The sequence below is a fragment of the Schistocerca americana genome, chromosome 4 (genome assembly GCF_021461395.2).
Source record: "Schistocerca americana isolate TAMUIC-IGC-003095 chromosome 4, iqSchAmer2.1, whole genome shotgun sequence".
Taxonomy (NCBI): domain Eukaryota; kingdom Metazoa; phylum Arthropoda; class Insecta; order Orthoptera; family Acrididae; genus Schistocerca; species Schistocerca americana.
The window spans coordinates 438,750,121-438,771,273 of NC_060122.1; the positions used below are offsets into that span (position 1 = coordinate 438,750,121).

At 38.2% G+C, this 21,153-nt stretch overlaps 1 protein-coding gene across 1 annotated transcript in view; it reads right to left on the reverse strand.

The window, feature by feature from the left end:
* The window catches only part of LOC124613007 (paraplegin), an 88,603-nt gene extending 67,932 nt beyond the window's left edge, over nt 1-20,671 (reverse strand). The window contains exons 1-4 of the mRNA XM_047141561.1: nt 20,292-20,671; nt 19,947-20,213; nt 17,091-17,228; nt 12,641-12,874 (exon numbers count right to left, since the gene is read on the reverse strand). Of these exons, the coding sequence (XP_046997517.1) occupies nt 12,641-12,874; nt 17,091-17,228; nt 19,947-20,213; nt 20,292-20,447 (795 nt within the window). The 5' untranslated portion in view covers nt 20,448-20,671. The remainder of the gene's footprint in view (nt 1-12,640; nt 12,875-17,090; nt 17,229-19,946; nt 20,214-20,291) is intronic.
* Between the last annotated feature and the right edge of the window lie 482 nt (nt 20,672-21,153).

Genomic DNA, 21,153 nt, shown 5'->3' on the forward strand with positions numbered 1-21,153 from the left:
CCCGATAGATCCATCCAAAAACCACAAGTCTATATGCCACATCAGGCTGATATTACATCTATCTGATTAGATTATTAGGAGTATATCTATGAACACCTTTAATTCCTTATCAGTGTATTACTTCAACATTTACTTAGTTATAACATCTAACAGATATAAGAGTAACAAACCTTCAACTTCAGTATAACCAAAACTTTGCTCTCCTTATGTTACTCATTTACATTAGCTGACATTGGGCATTGAATACGTCAATAGGGAAATATAAAATTTGTGAGACTCAAAACTGGATTTTTATGTTTCTCGCAAATGGTCACCTTATCGCCTCTGTCATCTGGACATGACCCCTGGTGGACTCAAATTTCCCACTTATTCACACACTTCTGATGTATACCCATTACTCTCATTACTAGCAGCATAGCACTGGTTTCCATAACAGATCGAGCGTGTTGTGCATCTGCACTGAAAGGCACATTCGGCTGCCTCGCCTAAGCTATACATACGAGATGTCTGTTATTTCAGGTATGTCCGAGCAGGGGCACTATGTCAGTAGTGTGTGGATAAGTTGGAAATTGCAGTTAGTCACGGTACACGTCCTTACAGCTGAAGCAGCCAAGGTGACAATTCGTGAAAAAACGAATAAATCTGGCTTCAAGACCTGGTCTGGCATAAATTTTCGACTTACCCCATTGGCAGCTGCGGCAGAGAAGGCAAACAGTTCACTTCAGTTAATCAGGAAAATTTTAGGAAAGTGTGGTTCATCTGTAAAGGGGACTGCATATGGGACACTGGTGCACCTATTCTTGAGTATTGCTTGGGTATTTGAGATCTGTGTCAAGTTTGATTAAGGGGGACACTGAGGCAATTCAAAGGTGGGTTGCTAGATTTGTTACCAGTACGTTCAAACAACTCACGAGTGTTACAGAGGTGCTTCAGGAACTCACATGGGAATTCTTGAAGGGATGGTTCTTTTTGAGGAATACTACTGAGAAATTTAGAGAACCAGCATTTGAAGCTGACTACAGAACAATTTTACTGCCGTCGAAATACATTTTGCATCAGGACCAGCCTACCAAAACTATCTAAGCTACAGCAAACACACGTCACATGTGATTTTTCAATATTCTCCCACTTTTTTGTGCAAACTATTAGTTCTAGAGAAAAAAAGAATATGACCTTTTTTGGTAATAAATGTAGTTTAATTTTGTGTTGTGAAACTTTTTTCTGGAGCTTGCAATTTTGAGTTACTCAAGAAAAATGTACAAAAGTGATATTAAATGTATTCTATCTTGGGAACCATTTTGAAAAGTGTGTATGTCCATATTAAGTTTTTTGTACAGAAGCAATAATACTATCACCCCTCAAAGTGTGTTCCTTTCCTTCTGACTCAGCCTGTATTTAATCTAACATATCCATTCATCTACTCAACTGAAAATCTCCACAATGCTTTAAGACTTAATACAAAATAATGGTTCTGTTTTGCTATATGTTCTTTGTACTTTGAAATAGTGTTTCTATTTTTCCTATATGTTCTTTACACCTATCAGTTCCTATGCATTATCTTTCTTTACAAAGTATGACAGTTTATATGTGATGTTTTATGAAAGAGAAAGGAACCTATGACCACTGAAGGTGTGCAAATTAAACAAAAACAAAACATTTACATTCAGTTTTTAGTCAAAGACCTCCACGGACCCATGTTCTGAAATATTATATCGTTTCTCTACTAGACAGTGCCACAGGTTACACCACATAACACACACACACACACACACACACACACACACACACACACACACAGCGCGCGCACACGCGCGCGCATTGTACTAATACAAATAAACCCACCTCATGATGGAGATTTAAACATTTGAAACACTGCATGGAAAAAAATTAAACAGTGACTGATAACAGTAAACTTGCAAGCTAGATGGTCATCTAGACAGTCAACTCATTTTTCTGTGGACATAAATGGAGCACTGGTTTCATGAAACACCGTGTAATGCCTTCTGCACACACTTAGGCAGTTGAAACTTCTCATTGGATTTGTGATGCATGGCTATACTTTTAGGTACAGAAAACCTGCCTTAATGCAGCCAAGTAATACTAGAGAATCAAGTGTTAGAATATAAAGACACTGACGTTTCAAGTTTCCTCTTCTTCCATCTGCATAATGTTCTTACTTCAGTGGCTCCACCCTCCTTCCATTCTTCCTGGAGTTCACAAACACTCATATTCATTTTGTCTTTACAACATATAGTATTCTTGGTATAATTCAAGGTGTTATGCAGTTTTTGGATATTCACTGTGTGTTTTACTTTTGAGGTGACTGATAACCTGAGAGTATGCATAAATTTCCAATACCACTGTGGGAGGGGTGGGAAGAGTAGTGGCTAGAGCATCCCTCATTTCAGTTCATGATGAGAGGTAGTCAAAATCCTGGCTGATAATGTGATTCAGTTGCTCCAGTCCTGGGTCTTGGGTGGTACTAAGTCATGAGGGAAATGATCCTCTGTGACTAGTAGGTGGGACTTGGGAGATGGTGGGTGAATGGAGAGGTAAGGCATGGGAGAGCTGTACAATGCTGGGAGGGTAATGATGGTCTGTGAAGGCCTCAGTGAGATCCTTGGTATATTTCGAGAGGGACTGCTAGCCATTACATATGTGATAGCTATGGGTGGATAGGTTGTTGTAGTTTGTAGGCAATTAATAGCCGTTCTTTCTGTGGATGTAAGGGCAGCTTGATTTGAGGGATTTGCAGAATGATGATGAGGCAAAATTAGAGGTTAAAACATTCTGGAAAGTTAACAAGGACTGATTTGGGGGTAGCCACAATCCAACCCCACTGCCCCTAAATTGCCCCCTGTTAACTTACTAGAATTTTTAACCCCAAAGCATGCCTCACTATCATTCCCCAAATCCCTCATGAAACTAACATTACGTCTGCAGAAAGAACCACAATCCAACATTTACAAATTGTTCCCAATCTTATAATCCTACCTGCTGAAATGGCTCCACCACAGTGGTTTTGAAACGCAAGGATTACCTGGCAGAAGGATTCCACCAGCCAGAGGTTCTATCCATGGGGCCACAATGACTGGGCCTCCTTTGAGAGAACTTCTGCTCTCTTAGACCAACACCTTCACCTACATGCATGCTACCCTCCTACATAAAAGGCACCAATCATTTCCTGCACCAACTCTCCACAGTTCCTGCTCTTTACCAAACAGTGCTCTGCCCATCTCTATTGATGCCACCTCCCTTTACACTAACTTCCATAATTCCCAAGGCCTTGCTGTTACTGAACACTACCTTTCCCAACACCCGTTGGATTCCAAACCTATAACCTCCATCCTAGTCACCATGACCAACAATACCCTCTCCTACAATTACTTCTCCTGTAACAGCATCATCTACAAACAAATCTGGAATACTGGAGTGGGCACCCACATGGCACCATCATACGCCAACCTAGTCATGGACCACCTAGAGGAATCCTTCCTAACCACCCAGCATCCCAAAACCCACTCCTGTTTCAGATTCATTGATGACATCTTCGTGATCTGGATCAAAGGTGAGGACATCCTATCCACATTCCTCCACAATCTCAACATTATCTTCCATTCATTTCACCTGGTCCTCCTCAACCCAACAAGCCACCTTCCTTGACATTTACCTCCACTCAAGATGGCTACACCAGTACCTCTGTTCATATCAAACCAAGAAGTCCTTGCATACAGCCCAGCAACCCATGGCCCTCACATCTGTAGTGACGAGCAGTCCCTCTCAAAATATGTTAGTGATGTCACTGAGGCCTTCAAAGACCATAATTATCCTCCAAACCTTGTACAGGAACAGATCTCCTGTGCTTTCTCTCTCCAGTCACCCACCACCTCCCAAAACCCCACTGTCTGGCCACAGAGGGGGAGTCAGCTCAGGACTCAGTAACACCCAAGACCCATGACTGGAGCAACTGCATCACATTCTGCACCAAGGTTTCAACTACATCTCGTCGTGCCCTCAAATGAGAAATGTTCTAACCACTATTCTTCCCACCCCTCCCACAGTGGTATTCCGCCGCCCACTGAACCTACACAACATCCTTGCCCATCACTACTCAACCCCTACTCCCAACTGTTTGCCTCATATCCCTGTATTAGACCTAGATGCAAGGCCTGTCCCACACACCATCCCACCACCACCACCTACTCCGGCCTGCTCATGGGCAACGGTCATGTGATCTACAAGCAAAGCTGCAACTGCTGTGTTGCATTCTATGTGCGCATGACAACCAACCAGCAGTCTGTCTGCATGAATGGCCTCCAATAAACTGTGGCCATGAAACAGCTGGACCATCCAGCACAATGGTCTTCATTTCAATTAGTGCTTTACAGCCTATGCCATCTGGATCCTTCTCACCAACACCAACATTTCTGAATTGCGCAGGTGGGAACTCTCCTCACAATATATCCTACATTCCTGTAACCGTTCTGGCCTCAACCTTCATTAGCCACTGTCTCTCACCCACCACCCCAGTCCCTGTTCCTATTCCAGTACTCACAGCCATCTATTCCATCAACACACTCACAGTCTTTTTATGTCTCTCCTTTTTTCCCCCATCCCCCTCACCCCACCCTCTTGACTGCACCTAGCTGCCATAACCCCCTTCCCAACTTTCCCTTTATGCTCCCATAAACAGCAGTTTACTGTCCCCCACACCTAACATGCTATCCTCAGCCCACCCCATCCAGCCTCCTCCTTACCCCTATCACCTAGACAGCTTCTCCAATCATGCGCATTTGCTCAGTCTGGCCTCAGCAGCCAGAGATAGTGGTTATGTGTGTGCAATGTATGTATGTGTGTGTTTTGTCTAATTCAGATGAAGGTCTTAGGGCCAAAAGCTTACTTGTTCAGCAGTCTTTCTGTTGTGCCATGTTCAGTAAACTAAATAAAGAAGCACTAGTGTCATATCTCAATGAGACACTTGAAACTTTTAGCTCAGGCAGGAGCATGTACCGGAAGTATGCCTCAAGATTAAAGGAATAGTTGACCATGCACTGGGTAGGTATGAAACCAGAACAGTTCATATTAGCAGGGACCCTCCATAGTATACAATCAATGAAAAGAAACTTATAAAGAAATAGAATACAATAAGGGTAAAACAAAGCATAGGGCTATAGATGAAGGTATGCTAAATGATACAAGTTTGGTTATCAAGATAGCATTTACGGTAATTCTTACAGATCTATATTGAATTTGCAATGGAGTTACCCCGTCCATTAACTACAATCTACCATAGATCACTGGAACAAAAAACCATGCCCAGTAGTTGGAAGAAAGCAAAGGTCACACCCATCTACAAGAAGGGCAGTGGAAGTGATCTACAAAACTACCATCCAACATACTTGGTATACATTTGTTGTATAATCTTAGAACATATTCTGAGCTCAAATGTAACGAAGTATCTCAAATAGAATGATCTCCATGTTACCCTGCACGGATTCTGAAAACACAGACACGTGCAATCCAACAAGCACTTTTCTCACATGACATAATGAAAACCATGGATCAAAGCAGCCAGATAGATGCAGTGTTGCATAATTTTCAAAAATCATTTGACTCAGCACCGCATCTATGTCTATTGTCAAAGGTATGATCATATGGGATATCAGGCAAAAGTCTTGACAAATTGAGGATTTTTTGGTAGAGAGGGCACCACATGTTATCTTGTCATGGACAAGTATAGAACTAACTTCGGGTGTGCCTCAGCGAAGTGTGAGATCTTTTCTGTTCATGTTGCATATTAACAGCCTACAAAGGAGACTGCACAAAAACCGCTTGCATGATTTACCCTAGAATATTACTCATTCTTCCCAAAATCCATACGTGTATGGAACAGGCGAAAGCCCTAATAACTGGTATAATGGGATGTACTCTCTGCCGTGCACTTCACAATGGTTTGGAGAGTACAGATGTAGCTATATCTTTAATTTTAGGTGAATAGGCATCTTATCACAAAGTACATCATTGACATCTCCAAATCGCATGCAGGATGATCACTTTGATTCTTCCTCGCACATCCTCGTTCACATAGTCATCACACAGCAGCAGAGAGCCTTGGGATTGGAATTAATCAACCATGATGAGAGGAGCTCCGGTAATGTGTATAGTTCCAGAAGATGGAATCATTTTGACATACCTAGTGTTGTGTATGTTTAAATGGAGGCCAATTTTTTGCAGATCATCATTCAAAGGTTAAAATTTCATTTCAAGATCCTTCCTGGTAACCACCCTAAGCATCACACCAGCACATAATACTATCCACAGTACACAATTCTGTAACCCAAGAATTATGGTATCCATTACAGTATCGAAGCCCGATAGAGACAGAGCTGAGGCTTGATGACTGCCAACTGTCACGAGGAAGCTATCACTCAGTTCTGCAGAGCATTGCATCTGGCTGCTGATAGTGATGTACCACATTTCTCTTTATTGGCTGTTGGCTGTTAAAACTGCCCAGTAACCCCCTCACACACTGGATAGTTGATCAAGAGGCTCCATTTGAGTTACTCAAAAATCTATGGATGTAGAAACAACTGGGACATATCATGTAACCCATAAATTTGCTAACTAGCAACTGTTTCGCCTCTTATGGACATGTAGCACTCAGTCAGGCTTTTTTAAGCATTTTTAAGTACTGTGCTTGTGATCTTCCAAGATCCTGCTCCCTGTGACATTAACATAATAATAATAATAATAATAAATAATAATAAATAATAATAATAATAATAATAATCCTAAGTCTTCGAAACTATGCCAGATGAGACACAAAAAAGGTGTATACGAAGAGTGAAGGTGAGGGTGGCTCTTCATCTGCATGGTTTCCATCTGACGCCCCGAGTCTCATACTACATTGAGGCATACATGAAGCAAGAACTGATAGTGAATGGTGTATGCTGGCGAACAAAACTAAAATAAAAATTGTATTCTACTTCAAACTCTATGAAACCTTCCACTACTCCTACCACAGCATATCATACTTCTCATGCCATGAGACTCATTTAGGAATAATGAACATTAAAGAGGTACTATAAGCTTTTGTATGAATCACCAGTAGCTAACAACTGAATGGTGACCACCAACTGAATTGTAACTGGTATACACTCTCTCATATTCGTATCTGTTTAAGCAATTCTTGAACCAATTTCTTGTGCAAGACATCTGAAATACCATTTCAGTATTCTGGTAAAATTCTGGAAAACATTCATAAGTTAAATTTTCTCAAACATTCTGTTTTCGTAAAAAAGAAGAATGCCTCCACAAAGCCTAATTTCTTTTGTTCTTTCTAACTTGATTCCTTGCGTGGTGTAAAAGCAGTAGGGTCACTCTTACTTCCACTAGCTCATGTCCATCTGTTTTGTGACAACAGTGTGGCCCCTTGTCAGCACTAATGGTCTGATAATGTACTGCCCGAAACACTATCAGGCAATAGTGGCCAGTAATGTTGTAGCACATGTGGCTGCAATGCTGACAGACAACATTGTCATCATATATGCAATTTTTATGGCCCATGTAAACATGCCTTTCCCAAACAATACAAAAATAATTAAGAACATGCAAGAAGCAAAGTATAAAATCCTTTTCCTGCAGATCACAAATAAATTAGAACAGTAACAAAAATGAAAACCATTGAAATAACTTCTATTATATAAGTAGGTACTTCTACCCTGTTAAATATTTTTACACACTGATTTGCAATATTGTAAATTCATAAGTTTTGACTGTTTGTAGGTAACTTATATATAACTATCAATTATATTAAGGGGACTTTTGATGTAACTGAGATGACGATCATTTTCAATTATCAGTTACTACAGTAGCTTTGTTTGGGTTGTTCATTTTGTAAATAGTTGCTCTATCCCTGACAATTATGTTCATTTTGTTGTAATGCAACTGACCCATTCCTTATCAACTGTAAGTTGATTTTTTGGTTACTTTATTGGTGGGGTATTGATGGAGTAAACAGGAAAGTCATCAGCCCGCGCGCGTGTGTGTGTGTGTGTGTGTGTGTGTGTGTGTGTGTGTGTGTGTGTGTGTGTGCGCGCGTGTGTGTGCGTGTGCGTGTGCGTGTGTGTGTGTGCGCGCGCTTGTTGTTGTTGTAGTAGTTGTTGTTGTTGTTGTTGTTGTTGTTGTTGTTGACAAAGGCCATTTGCCGAAAGCTTTAAGCGTGAAAATCTTTTTGTTGTGCGTATCTGGGACTCAGCATCTCCACTATATGGTGAGTAGCAACTTTCCTTCTCATAATATTGTTACAGTCCATCCTGGATTTTCCATGGTTTGAAAATTGAGGATATGTTAGATGACAATCAATCTGGCTTTAGGAAAGGTGAAGGCACCAGAGAGGCAATTCTGATAATGTGGTTGATAATGGAAGCAAGACCAAAGAAAAATAAAGACATGTTCAAGGGATATGTTGACCTGGAAAAAGCATTCCACAATGTAAAATGGTGCAACAATGTTTGAAATAATGAGGAAAATAGGGGATAGCTATAGGGAGAGATGGCTAATATACAACATTTATGAGAGCCAAAAGCAAATACTAAGAATGGGAGACCAAGAACAGAGTGCTAGGATCAAAAAGGGTGTAAGACAGGAATGCAGTCTTTCACCACTACTATTCAATCTACACATTGAAGAAGCAATGATGGAAATAAAAGAAAGGGTCAAAACTGGAATTGATATTCAAGGTAAAAGGATATTAATGGCAGGATTCGCTGATGACATTGCTATTTTCAGTGAAAGTGAAGAAGAATTACATGATCTGCTGAATGGAATGTTTAGGCTAATGAGTGCAGAACATGTATTGAATGTCAACTGAAAAAAAAAAAAAAAAAAAAAAAAAAAAAAAAAACATGAAAATAATGTGAAGAAACAGAAATGAGAACAGCAAGAAACTTTAACATCAGGATTGATGGTCATAAAGTAGATGATGTTAGTGAATTCTGCAACCTAGGCAGCAAAATAACCAATGGCGGATGGTACAAGGACATCAAAAGCAGACTAGTACTAGCAAAAAGGGCATTCCTGGCCAAGAGAAGTCTACTAGCACCAAACATAGGAAGAAGAAGAAATTTCTGAGAATGTACGTTTGGAGCACAGCATTGTATGGTAGTGAAACATGGACTGTGGGAAAACTGGAACAGAAGAGACGCGAAGCATCTGGGATGTGGTGCTACACACAGGGGTTAAAAACTAGGTGGACTGATAAAGTAAGGAGTGATGAGGTTCTGTGCAGAACTGGAGAGGAAAGGAATATGTAGAAAACACTGACACAAAGAATGGATGGGATAACAGGACTTCTGTTAAGACATCAAGGAATAACTTCCATGGTATTAGAGGAAGCTGTAGAGGGTAAAAACCGTAGAGGAAGACAGAGGTTGGAATACCTTCAGCAAATAAATGAGTACGTAGATTGCCTGACTCAAGTTAAGGTATGGCAGATGCAGAGGTAACATAAGATGAAGGATTCCTTCAGGGACGAATGGAAGGAGTACTCCTATGCAGCCACAGTATCACTGATAGTACGGATTTTATTAGAGGGGGCAGTATCCCACCAAATGTTCTTCCATCTTTAGAGCGAATAGTGGATTTACATGCACCCATAAAATTGTGCCCAGGACTGTCAAAGTGATGCTGGATGAGCAATCACTTCTGTAGCCAAATAGGTGGCCAGCTTGCTCCTTGGGATATCCACATGATTTCGGTTCTGGAGGAAGACAACTGAATGGGTAGTACAACCAAAGTTTGAGAGAAGATAATGAATAGTAGATTTCACACAGTGACAAAAGTAACATTGATCAATAGCCTGGAGACATCTCATTGAGTCATTATAAATTAAGAGGTTGTAAAGGGAGGGTTAAGATGGCCTCTCATCTCAAGATATGTAAGTGCCCTGTCTGGGGGTAAACAGATGTTGCAAATTGTGATCACTGTGGTTATTTGCACTCTTACTGCTGTCGCTTCCAATATGGTATTATGGGGAATCTACTCACTGATGAAATCTGTGTGAAATAGCCTAAGATTCCTCCAGATGCTCTCTGGGAACCTGTGCAAATCCAACAGAAGGAACCAGTACAGTTCCAACAGAAGGCTAGTAATGTTGATGGGTTAAATAATGGTCATCACTGAAATGCACTTCTTGCAGAGCAACACAGATTTCTGAACAGAAAGACATTAGTTGTTACACTTGTGGCATGTGACAACAATATCTATTACAGTTCCACTGTACTATCATGTTAAAGGCATCCTGATTAGGCATGTAGGGACCTAGAGGACAGGTCGTGCTCCAGGTTCAGTCTTTTTCACCAGTGGAGATGGAAGAACATCAGCGAACATAGGTTGAGTGTCCCAGGGGAATGGGGGATCTTGTTGTGCCTGGCAGGCCTTGACATGCACAACAAACAAAGAGGATCCCTCACTTTTCAAGTTTTCATGTAATTTCTATCTGTCTGGGGCATTAAGCCCCAGTGAAAAGTTAAATTCTGTAACATGTTCAGGCTCTTAATGTGTGTTATATCACAGGTACATGACCAAATTTCTTGCAACAGCACAACACTCAGGACTTTGTAGGAATCCCTGCTTTAAGACAGAACCACTTTGAAGTTTACTTAGGGAAGACATTTCTCCAAATACAATTTTGATAAGACCACAAATTTTGAACACAGAATGACTCTTCCATCTATCTGGGTAAAAACCAGTTGGCTTGATTTTGTTTTCCTCATATGCCATGGCAAGGAGGGAAAGTTCTTCGCATTGTAACAATCTGCACTGAAACATTCAGGTCTGTCTGGAGAGATTGATGGAGTCTTATAGTTACCCAGCCAAAGCAATTACCATCTGGTTTGATGGACATAGCCTCCACAAGGTCAGACATCTACTCCTTTGCATGTGCGGGGAGATAAAATCCTGACATTAATAGTGCAATACCTGTGTAGTGACAGGGCTACCATTGTGGGCACACCTGACAACTCCCATCCTCCAACATGGGTTGGTGCCATGCTGGGTATTGGTCAGTCCTCCATGCATGGGGTGCACTTTTGTAAAAACTGGAGATGGAACTGAGATGTGAAGACTACAAGCAAGTTAACAAAAATAAATTCTGCATATAAATAAAACGGAATAAGGCATAACCAATGCATCATGCACAAGCTAGGTTTTCAATAGGGAATCTGTGCTACAGAACAGGTGAAACAATATACAGTCTGTACATAAGTCCGGGAAAACTTTCAATTATTTATTGCACAAGAACTAAACATTGTACAGACATCATACATATTGCATTTTGAAGAGAAACTCTGAAAGTTTTTTTTCCTTTTCTTTTTAAACAAACATTCGATATGTGAACCATGAGTGACCGGGCAGATGTCAATACAGTATTCGAACTATTGCCATACCCGTCCCAGCATGGCATTGTCGACTGTGGCAGTCGCTTCTAGTATTCTCTCCTGGAGCTCTGCTACATCATGTGGTAGAGACGGTACATACACCAGATCAGTAATGTGTTCCCACAGAGAAAAGTCCCTGTATAATCAGAGAGTAAGATTGCAGCGCAGGAAAGGACAACAAAGTACTGCAATGGCCTGGAGCCACTTGTTTGCCACCCATGTCTTCACAGAAGAGTTTTGGTGTCCCTGACAGCCATATTAATGTAGAATTATATACTAACTTGATCTGAGAGATGAATTCCGTATCAGTCAATCAATTAATGATTTCTTTTTCCTTGAAATTGAGGTCTAGGAATGACATGAGACATCAGTACATTCTTTGAAGTGACACACACAATGCTTTTCTCTTTCAGTAATGGGTCTTCTTGCAGTGTTTATTTACAATATGTCTACTTATAGAGTGAGCCATGGTAGATGTATGACTTTTGTGGTTGGTGAGTATGTGATTAGTCACATATGAAGGTTTCATCTAAAATCGTCTGTGAAATCTGTTTGGAGTCATAGTTGTTATGAAGCCTGTTGCTATTGCTACTGGAGTTCATAATACGGATATCCCTTCCTTTGAGGCATATTTAGAATGAAAAGAGTGGTTTACATATTTTGTTTAATACTGATTCCCCGATAGGTTTGTGTAGTGACAAATGAGAAGTAATAGATTTACTGAAATGACAGGTACATTGGGGAGGAGATGAGATTTGTTAAATACGGTAATTTAATGTTTCTAACATGTGACCACCACTGGAATGTTGCATAGAATTTGAGTTTTAAGGTTTTAGCTGTCTAAAGCTCCATATCCATTTTATTTAATAGTGGTTTTTCATTGTTCCTGACAGAGCACATGGGTCACCTTATGAGTCCTGTATGTCTGTCTATTGATGACATATTGGTCTACTGCTGCAATGTAGCTACACTAAAAACACACAGGTACTATCTCTTAGGTCTAGAACAATGACAACTTTTTTCACTTCTCTCTCTTTCTTTCAGTTTCACAATAGCAACAGCACTCTTATGGAACAGAAAAACTTTTTTCTCTAAGTGGATATAAGCGTTCGTTATTCTTAGAAACTAATATTACTACTAATAATAAAAGCTATGAAGTGATAGTGAATGAGTAAAAAATTCTGATACAGATTTACACTCACAAAGGCATCCATGCTGATCGGTGGTCTCAGGCTGCGGCTCCGTGAAAGCATGGATAATAAAAGACCAACCACAATGAGGGAGGCAAGTAGCTTTCCAGCAGTGTCAGTGCTCCGTTCGTATATAACAGGGACACCATTGTCTACTGTGATACCTAGCCTCCGCTCTGCCTCACGTAACTTCTCCTCGAACCTGTTGATGTCCACAATATTCATGTGGAATGTCCGATGATCAATCTATAATTTTACATTACAAACTCATTAACATGAAACCAGAAATGAAATCTACAATGACATACTGGGCCATTCCATATCAAATCACCCAATAAAAAATAAATTTTACACCCACCTCCTTAGATTTTCATGAAATTTGGCTCAAATGGTTCTAATACCATCCTGACAACACCTGCAATTTTTTTGCTGTATCTCTTACAGGTTTTTTTAAATAAATTTTTAAAGTTTTTATGTTTTGCGTTTTCTGAACCTTCGGAAATGGTCAATTTAATTTGTATTCAAAACTTTAAATTTGCTTATCTTAAAAACTCTTTAGAATGAATTTTTGCAGCAAGTTCATTTATTATACATATTTGAAGATAAAAATGATGCTATTAAAATATATTAATATTTTCTATGAAAAAAAATATATATGTATTTTTTTCTTTTTTTTTAACGGATGTTTTGTTCTATAAGAATTGCAATATCTAGAGTCTCAGACCTGACAGAATGCTCAAATTTGTTTTAATTTACTCTTAAACATATAGGCTACTTGATAAAACAAAAATAATGATGGCTTTTTAACATGTTTATTAATTATAGTAGATTACATTAGAATTATGTACAAAGATAGTTTACTTAGGACACTTATGTATAACCCGACTGATTGCTTGAAACATTGAATTTTTTGAGTAATTTTGTCTTTTTAATAAACATTAATGCTGATTCAAACTGTTTTTCCACTTCATCCAAGAGCTTTCAGTTTTTTGATACAGTCTTTTTTGAAGTAATACATTCTCCCAGTGCCGCTTGATTGAGGTGCATCTACTACACAGACTATGTGCTCCAAAGGCACTATGCAGGAATCTTCTCTTTCAGGCCAACAAAATGATGCAGCGGGTCCTGAAGGATGTAGAAATAGAATTTCTGCATCTTCTTCATCATTGAATATTGTTTTTACCAGTCCAAAGTACCAGTTACCATTATAATTTGCAGCCACATAGCTATTTATGGATGGTTCAGCACGAACCCAATCAGAAGAACAATGGAAAGAAAAGACTAAGGAGGATTTTACACTATCTGTAGTCGTCCTAATTTCAAGGTTGTTTGTTGGAAGTGGTTTGAAGTTATGAAAACTTCTTGTTCCAGGGATGGTTCGGGTTGCTGAAAAACGTTTTTCTAGTTTTAACCGTAGCGAATCAGCTTTTTTTGTCAATAAAGTGAAAATGAATGTTTTCAATATTTTTTTCACAAAACTTATATACATCGATTGTTGTCATTATTTGTTCTTTGTCTGAAAGCTGTAGACTGGCTTTCCTTAAAATTCTTTTAATAGTTCCTCCTAGGCCATCACAAATTGACTTCCCATGACTTGTTGCAAAAAAAAGAGTATTGGGCCTTCAAATTAAAGTCTCTCAAGTGTTCAGTCAAATTTTTAAAACTGTTTCTATTTTTGTACTGCCCAGCACAACCATCTGTAAAGTAGTGAACTGAGTCAATGTCAGTATGATGTAATGACAGCCACTTTGTAATTTCTTTTTGTACAAAGTTAACAAAACCAGTGTCATGTTCTTGGTCATCACTAATAAAACAGTGGTTGGAAACAAAAACATTGTTTTCCTCATTTCTTAGAAAAACTCCAACTGGGTGTAGAGTACAACCACCTCTATTCCAGAGGTAACTTTGGATCTCATTTTGTATAACAAAGGAATAATTTTCACTGAAATCCATCACAATAATTGCTGTTTTGGGTGGTGGGTCTTCTTTCAATCTTTTAAAGGCTGCTGATTGGGATTTTGCTATAAACAAGTGTGGGGTGAGCTTTTCCAATGACCTAACCAATAAGGAAATGTAGTCTTCAACACTGATAGACTGTTTGATCTTTCTGCCCTGTCTGTGTTAACCCACTGACTGATTACAATTTCTTCTTCTAAATCATAATATTCACTTAGTTTTTCAGTTAAGCACTCTGTTAGTGCAGTATTTGCAGGACAGCTGTTGCAATGATGTAGCATGCAGTTTTGGTTTTCTGTGTTGCACACAAGCATCTTAATTCAGTCTTTATAAGATTCTTCAATTTTCACAGCATCCAGTAACAGTTTAACATTCTGGTGGCAGTAACAGTTTAACATTCTGGTGGATATTGCATACACATACAGTGTGTGTGCCTGCAGCACCAGCAAGGATACACCATTTAGGTCTCAAGAAACAAAATTTTGAAAATCCTACTTCTACCTCGGGATTCTCCCATTTGAAAGAATAATAGAGTTCTCTCAAGTTACACAAAATGAGTCTTTTTTGCATGTACACATTTTTTTGAACACTTACTTTGTCTTTTGTTCCAGGTAGCACTCTGGAACTTTCATCCTTTTCATAAAAATCTGTTACAAGTCTTACTGTATTTTCAGAAAGAGTTTTACCTTTTTTTGGACCAGGAGTTTCCAAAATACCCTTTTCAGATTTTAGCTTTCTAGCTTGTCGCACCATGTACTCACTTACATTAAGTTCTTTCATCACTTTATTTCTACTCCAAGAATCTGGAGCCAAGGTCAGAATCTGGATTTTTCTAGACCTCCCAACAGATGAAATCTTCTCTTTCATTAGAGAAATCATTACATCAAAATCCTTTGCTTTCTCAACCACACTTTTATCTTCTTCGTCATCATCAGAACTTGGTGCATCATATTTTAATGCTTTTGAAACTGCCTTTTTTTGCAATCTTTTCAATACTGCTAACCTTCCTTTTAAAATAAGACCCTTTACTTTGTTCTGACAAGCCATGAAGCTTTATTGGTGTTAAACCTAAATAATCAAGAGCAATGTTTGTTTGTACGAGGGATTCATTTCTGGATTCCAATGATTCTAATTCAACCATGACTTCATCATCTGTTTCACTTTCATTGACTTCAACTCTTAATTTTTCCTCACAAAAGTTACGGCATGTTGAGCAAAGCTTTTGTCCAGGTTTTATGCTAATATTTTTTGTCAGTAATTGTTTAGAAAGATCCAAGCCTACAATTCTCAATGATTTTTTGATGGGCTTTTTGTGTTTTTTTAGTGGGTCTACACATGTTGTTTGATACTTTTCAAAAATATTTAAAAAGTAGTAGCTGTGGTGTGAACATATATTCTTAAATTCACACAGATTAATTCCAGATCGTAAGTGGATCAAATCTTTTTCTTCCTCACTCAATTCTGATACCGGTTGTAACTTTTTTGAAGGTGTGTAGGTTGTTTGGAAACAGTCAGATTTTTTAAATAACCCTACACTACAGGTTTGAATATCTGACATAGTGATTTCACTTTTGGTCTGATTACTGTTCTGGTTACTTTTATAGGATATTGGAAAAGAATCTCTGTAAACTAAGTAACAGTACTTACTGAGAGTTCGAATAAACTTAAATAAAATACTATCCAAGCACTATTTAACACTGTAATAAGTTTTTACTTCAAAACACGGGAGTAACAAAACAAAATCCAAGTGTACATTGTTACTCCAAGAAGACAAAAACTTATTTTCGGTGTCTGAGTCACTTGGTATTTTTTATTTTTAAAATATAATTAATATTATTTTAAAAATTAGATAACTATTAAACAGGTTAAAAAGCCAACATTATTTTTCTTTTGTCTAATAGCCTATACAATTAAGAGTATTTTAAAACAAATTTGAGCTTTCTATCAGGTCTGAGACTCTAGATATTGCAGTTTTTGTAAAACTAAACACCCCCTTGTAAATTTTTTTTTCATTTGGAAGATTATAATATATCTTTATGGTAATTTTTTTTAACATTTAGATATAATACACAAACTTATTCCAAAATTTCATACTGATAACTTGAGTATTCTTTAATATACAAATTTTTTTAGTTGTGAGGACACGTTTAAGTTACAATTTCCGATTGCTGAAACAACGCCAAATCTAAAAACTTTAAAAATTTATTAAAAAAAAAACTATAAGAGATAGAGCAAAAAAATTTTACACGTGCTTTCAGGATGATAAAAGAAGTAATTGTACCAAGTTTCATCAAAATCTGACTTGGTTGGTGTCAAGGCCTGGGTGACTTGACATGGAATGACCCTACTATGAGTGATAGATATTACAGTGTTAAAAAAACGAAACTAACAATAGCACTTCCACCACAGAAAAGCCACTCTGAAACAAGTTAGCAACCAAAAGCAGACACCAAAATTGGTTTCTAACTAAAAAGAAATGCTGAAAACAACAAAATTAAAATCTTACTTTTTTCCCTTTAATGATGGCTCCTTCATGCAGCACAATTGTAACAATATCCACATCTGGCCGGACAATGACTTCTTCTACCTCGCCTTTGGCCAGCATATGATGAACAAATTCATTCCATGACACATATCTTATTACCTGAAATAAATAAAAAGTTTAATAATGATAAACTGTGTGGAAACTGGTTACTAGATATCTAATCTAAATAGGCCTAATGTTGGGGCTGTATCTTTTGGGTACACATACACTATGAAATCATAGTTTGAATACGTGGGATGGAAGTTGAAGTAAAGAAGGTATGTTAGGGAGTTCAATTACCAGGTCAACTGAATTTACTGATATCAAATGTAATCTTCATACTGTAACATGATGACAACATGGCAAGTGAAGTTATACATGCATAGATGTGAAGAAAATGGAAAACTGACAATATTTTTTGTGTATATATTCCTTTTTGGGAAATACGGAAGCGTCCGATCCCGCCCGTCTGCTTTGACCCATGACGTCACAAATATGGCGGAAACAAAAACAAACACACACACTTTCCACAAGAAGCCTAATGACACTAACGGGACAAGCGCGGGAAATGGGGTGTTTTGGGTGGGGGGCAAACTAAATATAAACAAATTTAGGCGCCTTGCGTAGCTACAACGTGTAAGTGAAGACAGCCATCCATGAATACCCACCCACCTCCCCAGGGGTCGTAACCCCTGCAACCCATAGAAGATAAAGATGCTTCAGTACCTGATTAGTGTTTTTTGTCTTTTTTAAAAAAAAATCTCACGGGATAGAACAAACAGATCAGAAAGATAAATATAATAAACTAAAACAGAAATAGGAGGAAACATAATTAAAATAAGTAATAAGTGTTTTTAAATTTAAAAAAAAAAATCTCACGAGATAGAACGAACAGATCAGAAAAGTAAATAAAATAAGATAAAACAGAACTGGAGACAGCCACACTCAAACCAAACTCCGCGCCGTCATGACGTCACACACGACAACACCCTTACGTCACGGGTCAAAGCCGACGCGTTGGATCGGACGCTTCTGTCGACCCCCTTTTTGGAATGTAGGTTGTGCTGACAGACTGATCTTCAATGTAGTCCAAGGTAGTTAGGTTGAAATGTAACAGTTAAGTTATGGGTTGGCAAAGCCAACAGGAAGTCTCACTTGTGGTGACAATGATCTGTAGTGTAGTCTGCAGTCTACATTAAGTTGAAAGGTGACAGCATGGTTCTGAGTATGCCGTCCATGTTTTATATTAATGATCTTGCAGACAACATTGATAGTAACCATAAGCTTTTTGCAGGTAATGAAATTCTGTCTGTAAGAAGCTGTGAAAATAGTGTTGAATCTTGATTACGAAAAACACACATCCTATGACTATAATATAAATGAGTCACAGTTGGCTTTAGTTGGCTCATACAAATACTCAGGTGGAATTATTATTTGGTGGGAAGGGGGTGTATGAAATGGAACAGCTAAAGCAGGTGCTGGACTGTGGTTCGTTGGTAAAATACTAGGGTAAAGCAAACAGGAGAAACGAAGGAAGGAAGGAAGGAAGGAAGAAAAAAAGAAATCATGCAACCCATTCTAGGGTAGGATGTTGCTGAATTTTGTGGGACCCATACCAAATAGGACAAAAACTGACAAACTGGACACTGACCAGATACAAAGGAGGGGAAAATTAGTGGTCACAAGTTCATTCACATCGTGGAAGAGAGTCACTAAGAGTCTACAAGAAATGAATTGCAAAATCCTGGAAGATAGATACAACCTATCCTGTGTAAACCTGGCCAACTTAAAAAATCTCCAGAACCATCTGTAAATGTTGAATCTTGGAAAATATTAAAACTTATAGGCATTACTCTAATAGGGATCACAAAGACATTATTTAAAATATAATTCTCTTTCAAAGTTAATCTCTTATTCTTAATTTCACATGCACTTGTTATGAACCAGTAAGACAAAAACATTGACAACCACTGGTACAAAAAAACATCTAAGCAGAGATACGAAAAACACAGTATATTCTCAATGTGAAAGAAGTACTATTATATGTGCTTCAGAATATTGTTAGATGGCAGAAACATACACAAGTGCAGATAGTTTAATGTACATTAAGTATGTTCCTTTTATATATATTTACACAAATATCTCAAATCTACTTGTTCCATGTTGTAACATTTAATCATGCTAATAATCCATGGAACATGAAACTTACTTATTAGCTAACTAATAAACAATGCTTGCAGATGTTGATACTTTAATATTATCTTCATAATAAATATCTACTTCACAGAAGCCAAAATAGACTTCAGTGACTAACCCTCTCTAAATACTCTGTTATGTAACCAACTTTCTAGAAAAGTAGCTTTCTTTTAATAATGTGTTACATAACTTGATATTTGCCACAGACAGAATGAATTTTTATAGGAACAATTACAGTAAACAGTCCAGAGAGAGAGAGAGAGAGAGAGAGAGAGAGAGAGAGAGAGAGAGAGAGAGAGAGAGAGAGATGGTAGATATACATATCTATGACGAATGAACAAAGAAACATGATGTAAACATTGAAGAAGTTACACAACTATTGAAAGGAAACTTGCTACATAGACTGTCCTATTTAGACAACTGTCATCACGCTAAACTCTGTAGGAAAACATTCATCTGACAGTACAAGATTAATACCTAAATCATTCGGACAAACCACAGCATCATGTTGATGTGACACACATATTTCTACATCATCAAACACAGCTCACAGATGATCATGCCTAGAGGGGCCTTTTAGAGAAGGATTCCTATTGGTCTACAGCTTAATTTACAGACAAAAAAGGTTATACTTTAACAAACCTCAGGCTGGTTGCTGCTTGGAAATAGCAGGGAAACAATTGCTATTAGCATGTATGCAGTCAGCATCCAAAGAAATGCTTTCACAAGTAAAGACGATATCTTGTCGTCTTCTTCATCTTTATCAGGTTTCTTTCCTGGCTGTTGAGACTGTGGTCTTGATGTGTGTAGACATCTGATGAAGTTGTTGTTGGTGCCAAGAGTCTTCGGTTGGGATCTTTGTATAAGCTTGAGAACTGCAATGTATTCTCTTTTTATTGTTCTCAGGTCCTAGATGACACACACGGACTTTTGCATTTTACTGAGTAAAGTAAATCAAAATATCATACACAAAGCTCTATTACTTACTCGCAGATTTAACGGTATGATATTACCATTAATCGTATTACCCTTCCTGCTGATGTTCCATGCAGATTGAAATGCAGGCCTACTGTTACAGACTTGCCTAACAAAGGCACTTTTTGAAACTGCAGATGCACACAACTTACTTAACAAGAAATTCATTTTTATTCCCACTCTCCTTTTCGAAAAACCACGAATTAACAACGCTGAACTGAGTAACTCACATAATTTTTTAAAAAATCTGGTCAGATAATTAGCTAAAAGTTCTCTTGGTCATATTTTGATGTACTGACATCGCTTGCTTGACACAAAACTAAAACATGTAAACAAAGTCACATCCCACCACTTCGCTCCGCCTGTGCAACTCTGTAGTCTAGTCTCTAGTCTGTACTGCTTAGTGCTTACGAAAGAGTCTGCGGTCACAGAAGTTTATTACCTTTGACTACTGTCAACTTGTGAGTACAAAATATTCGTCGTCAAGACAATCATGACTTTCCACTAGTATAAGTCAGAACTACAAATTAAAATGCGTTTGTTCGCCCATGATATAAACGATCTTCTTTTAACAATCAGTTTTGAACCTGGATCAGATCGTATAGCCGGGTTTCGTATGCGGTGAAAAGTTGCAGTCGAATACTCACACCTATCTTGTACTAATCAAGATCCGTATGTTAGCATTCCATTTATTCTACGAACTGTAGGCTGGCATGACAATCACAGGCATAAAGTTATTATACCCCTCTCTCTCTCTCTCTCTGCCAGCATCTGACAGCTTCACTGTTTCCTTAGACAAAAATTCGGAGAAATTTGTAACAATGAATGGCGGAGATTAATCCGTAACAGAGAGATAGAATATTGTCTACTTGCT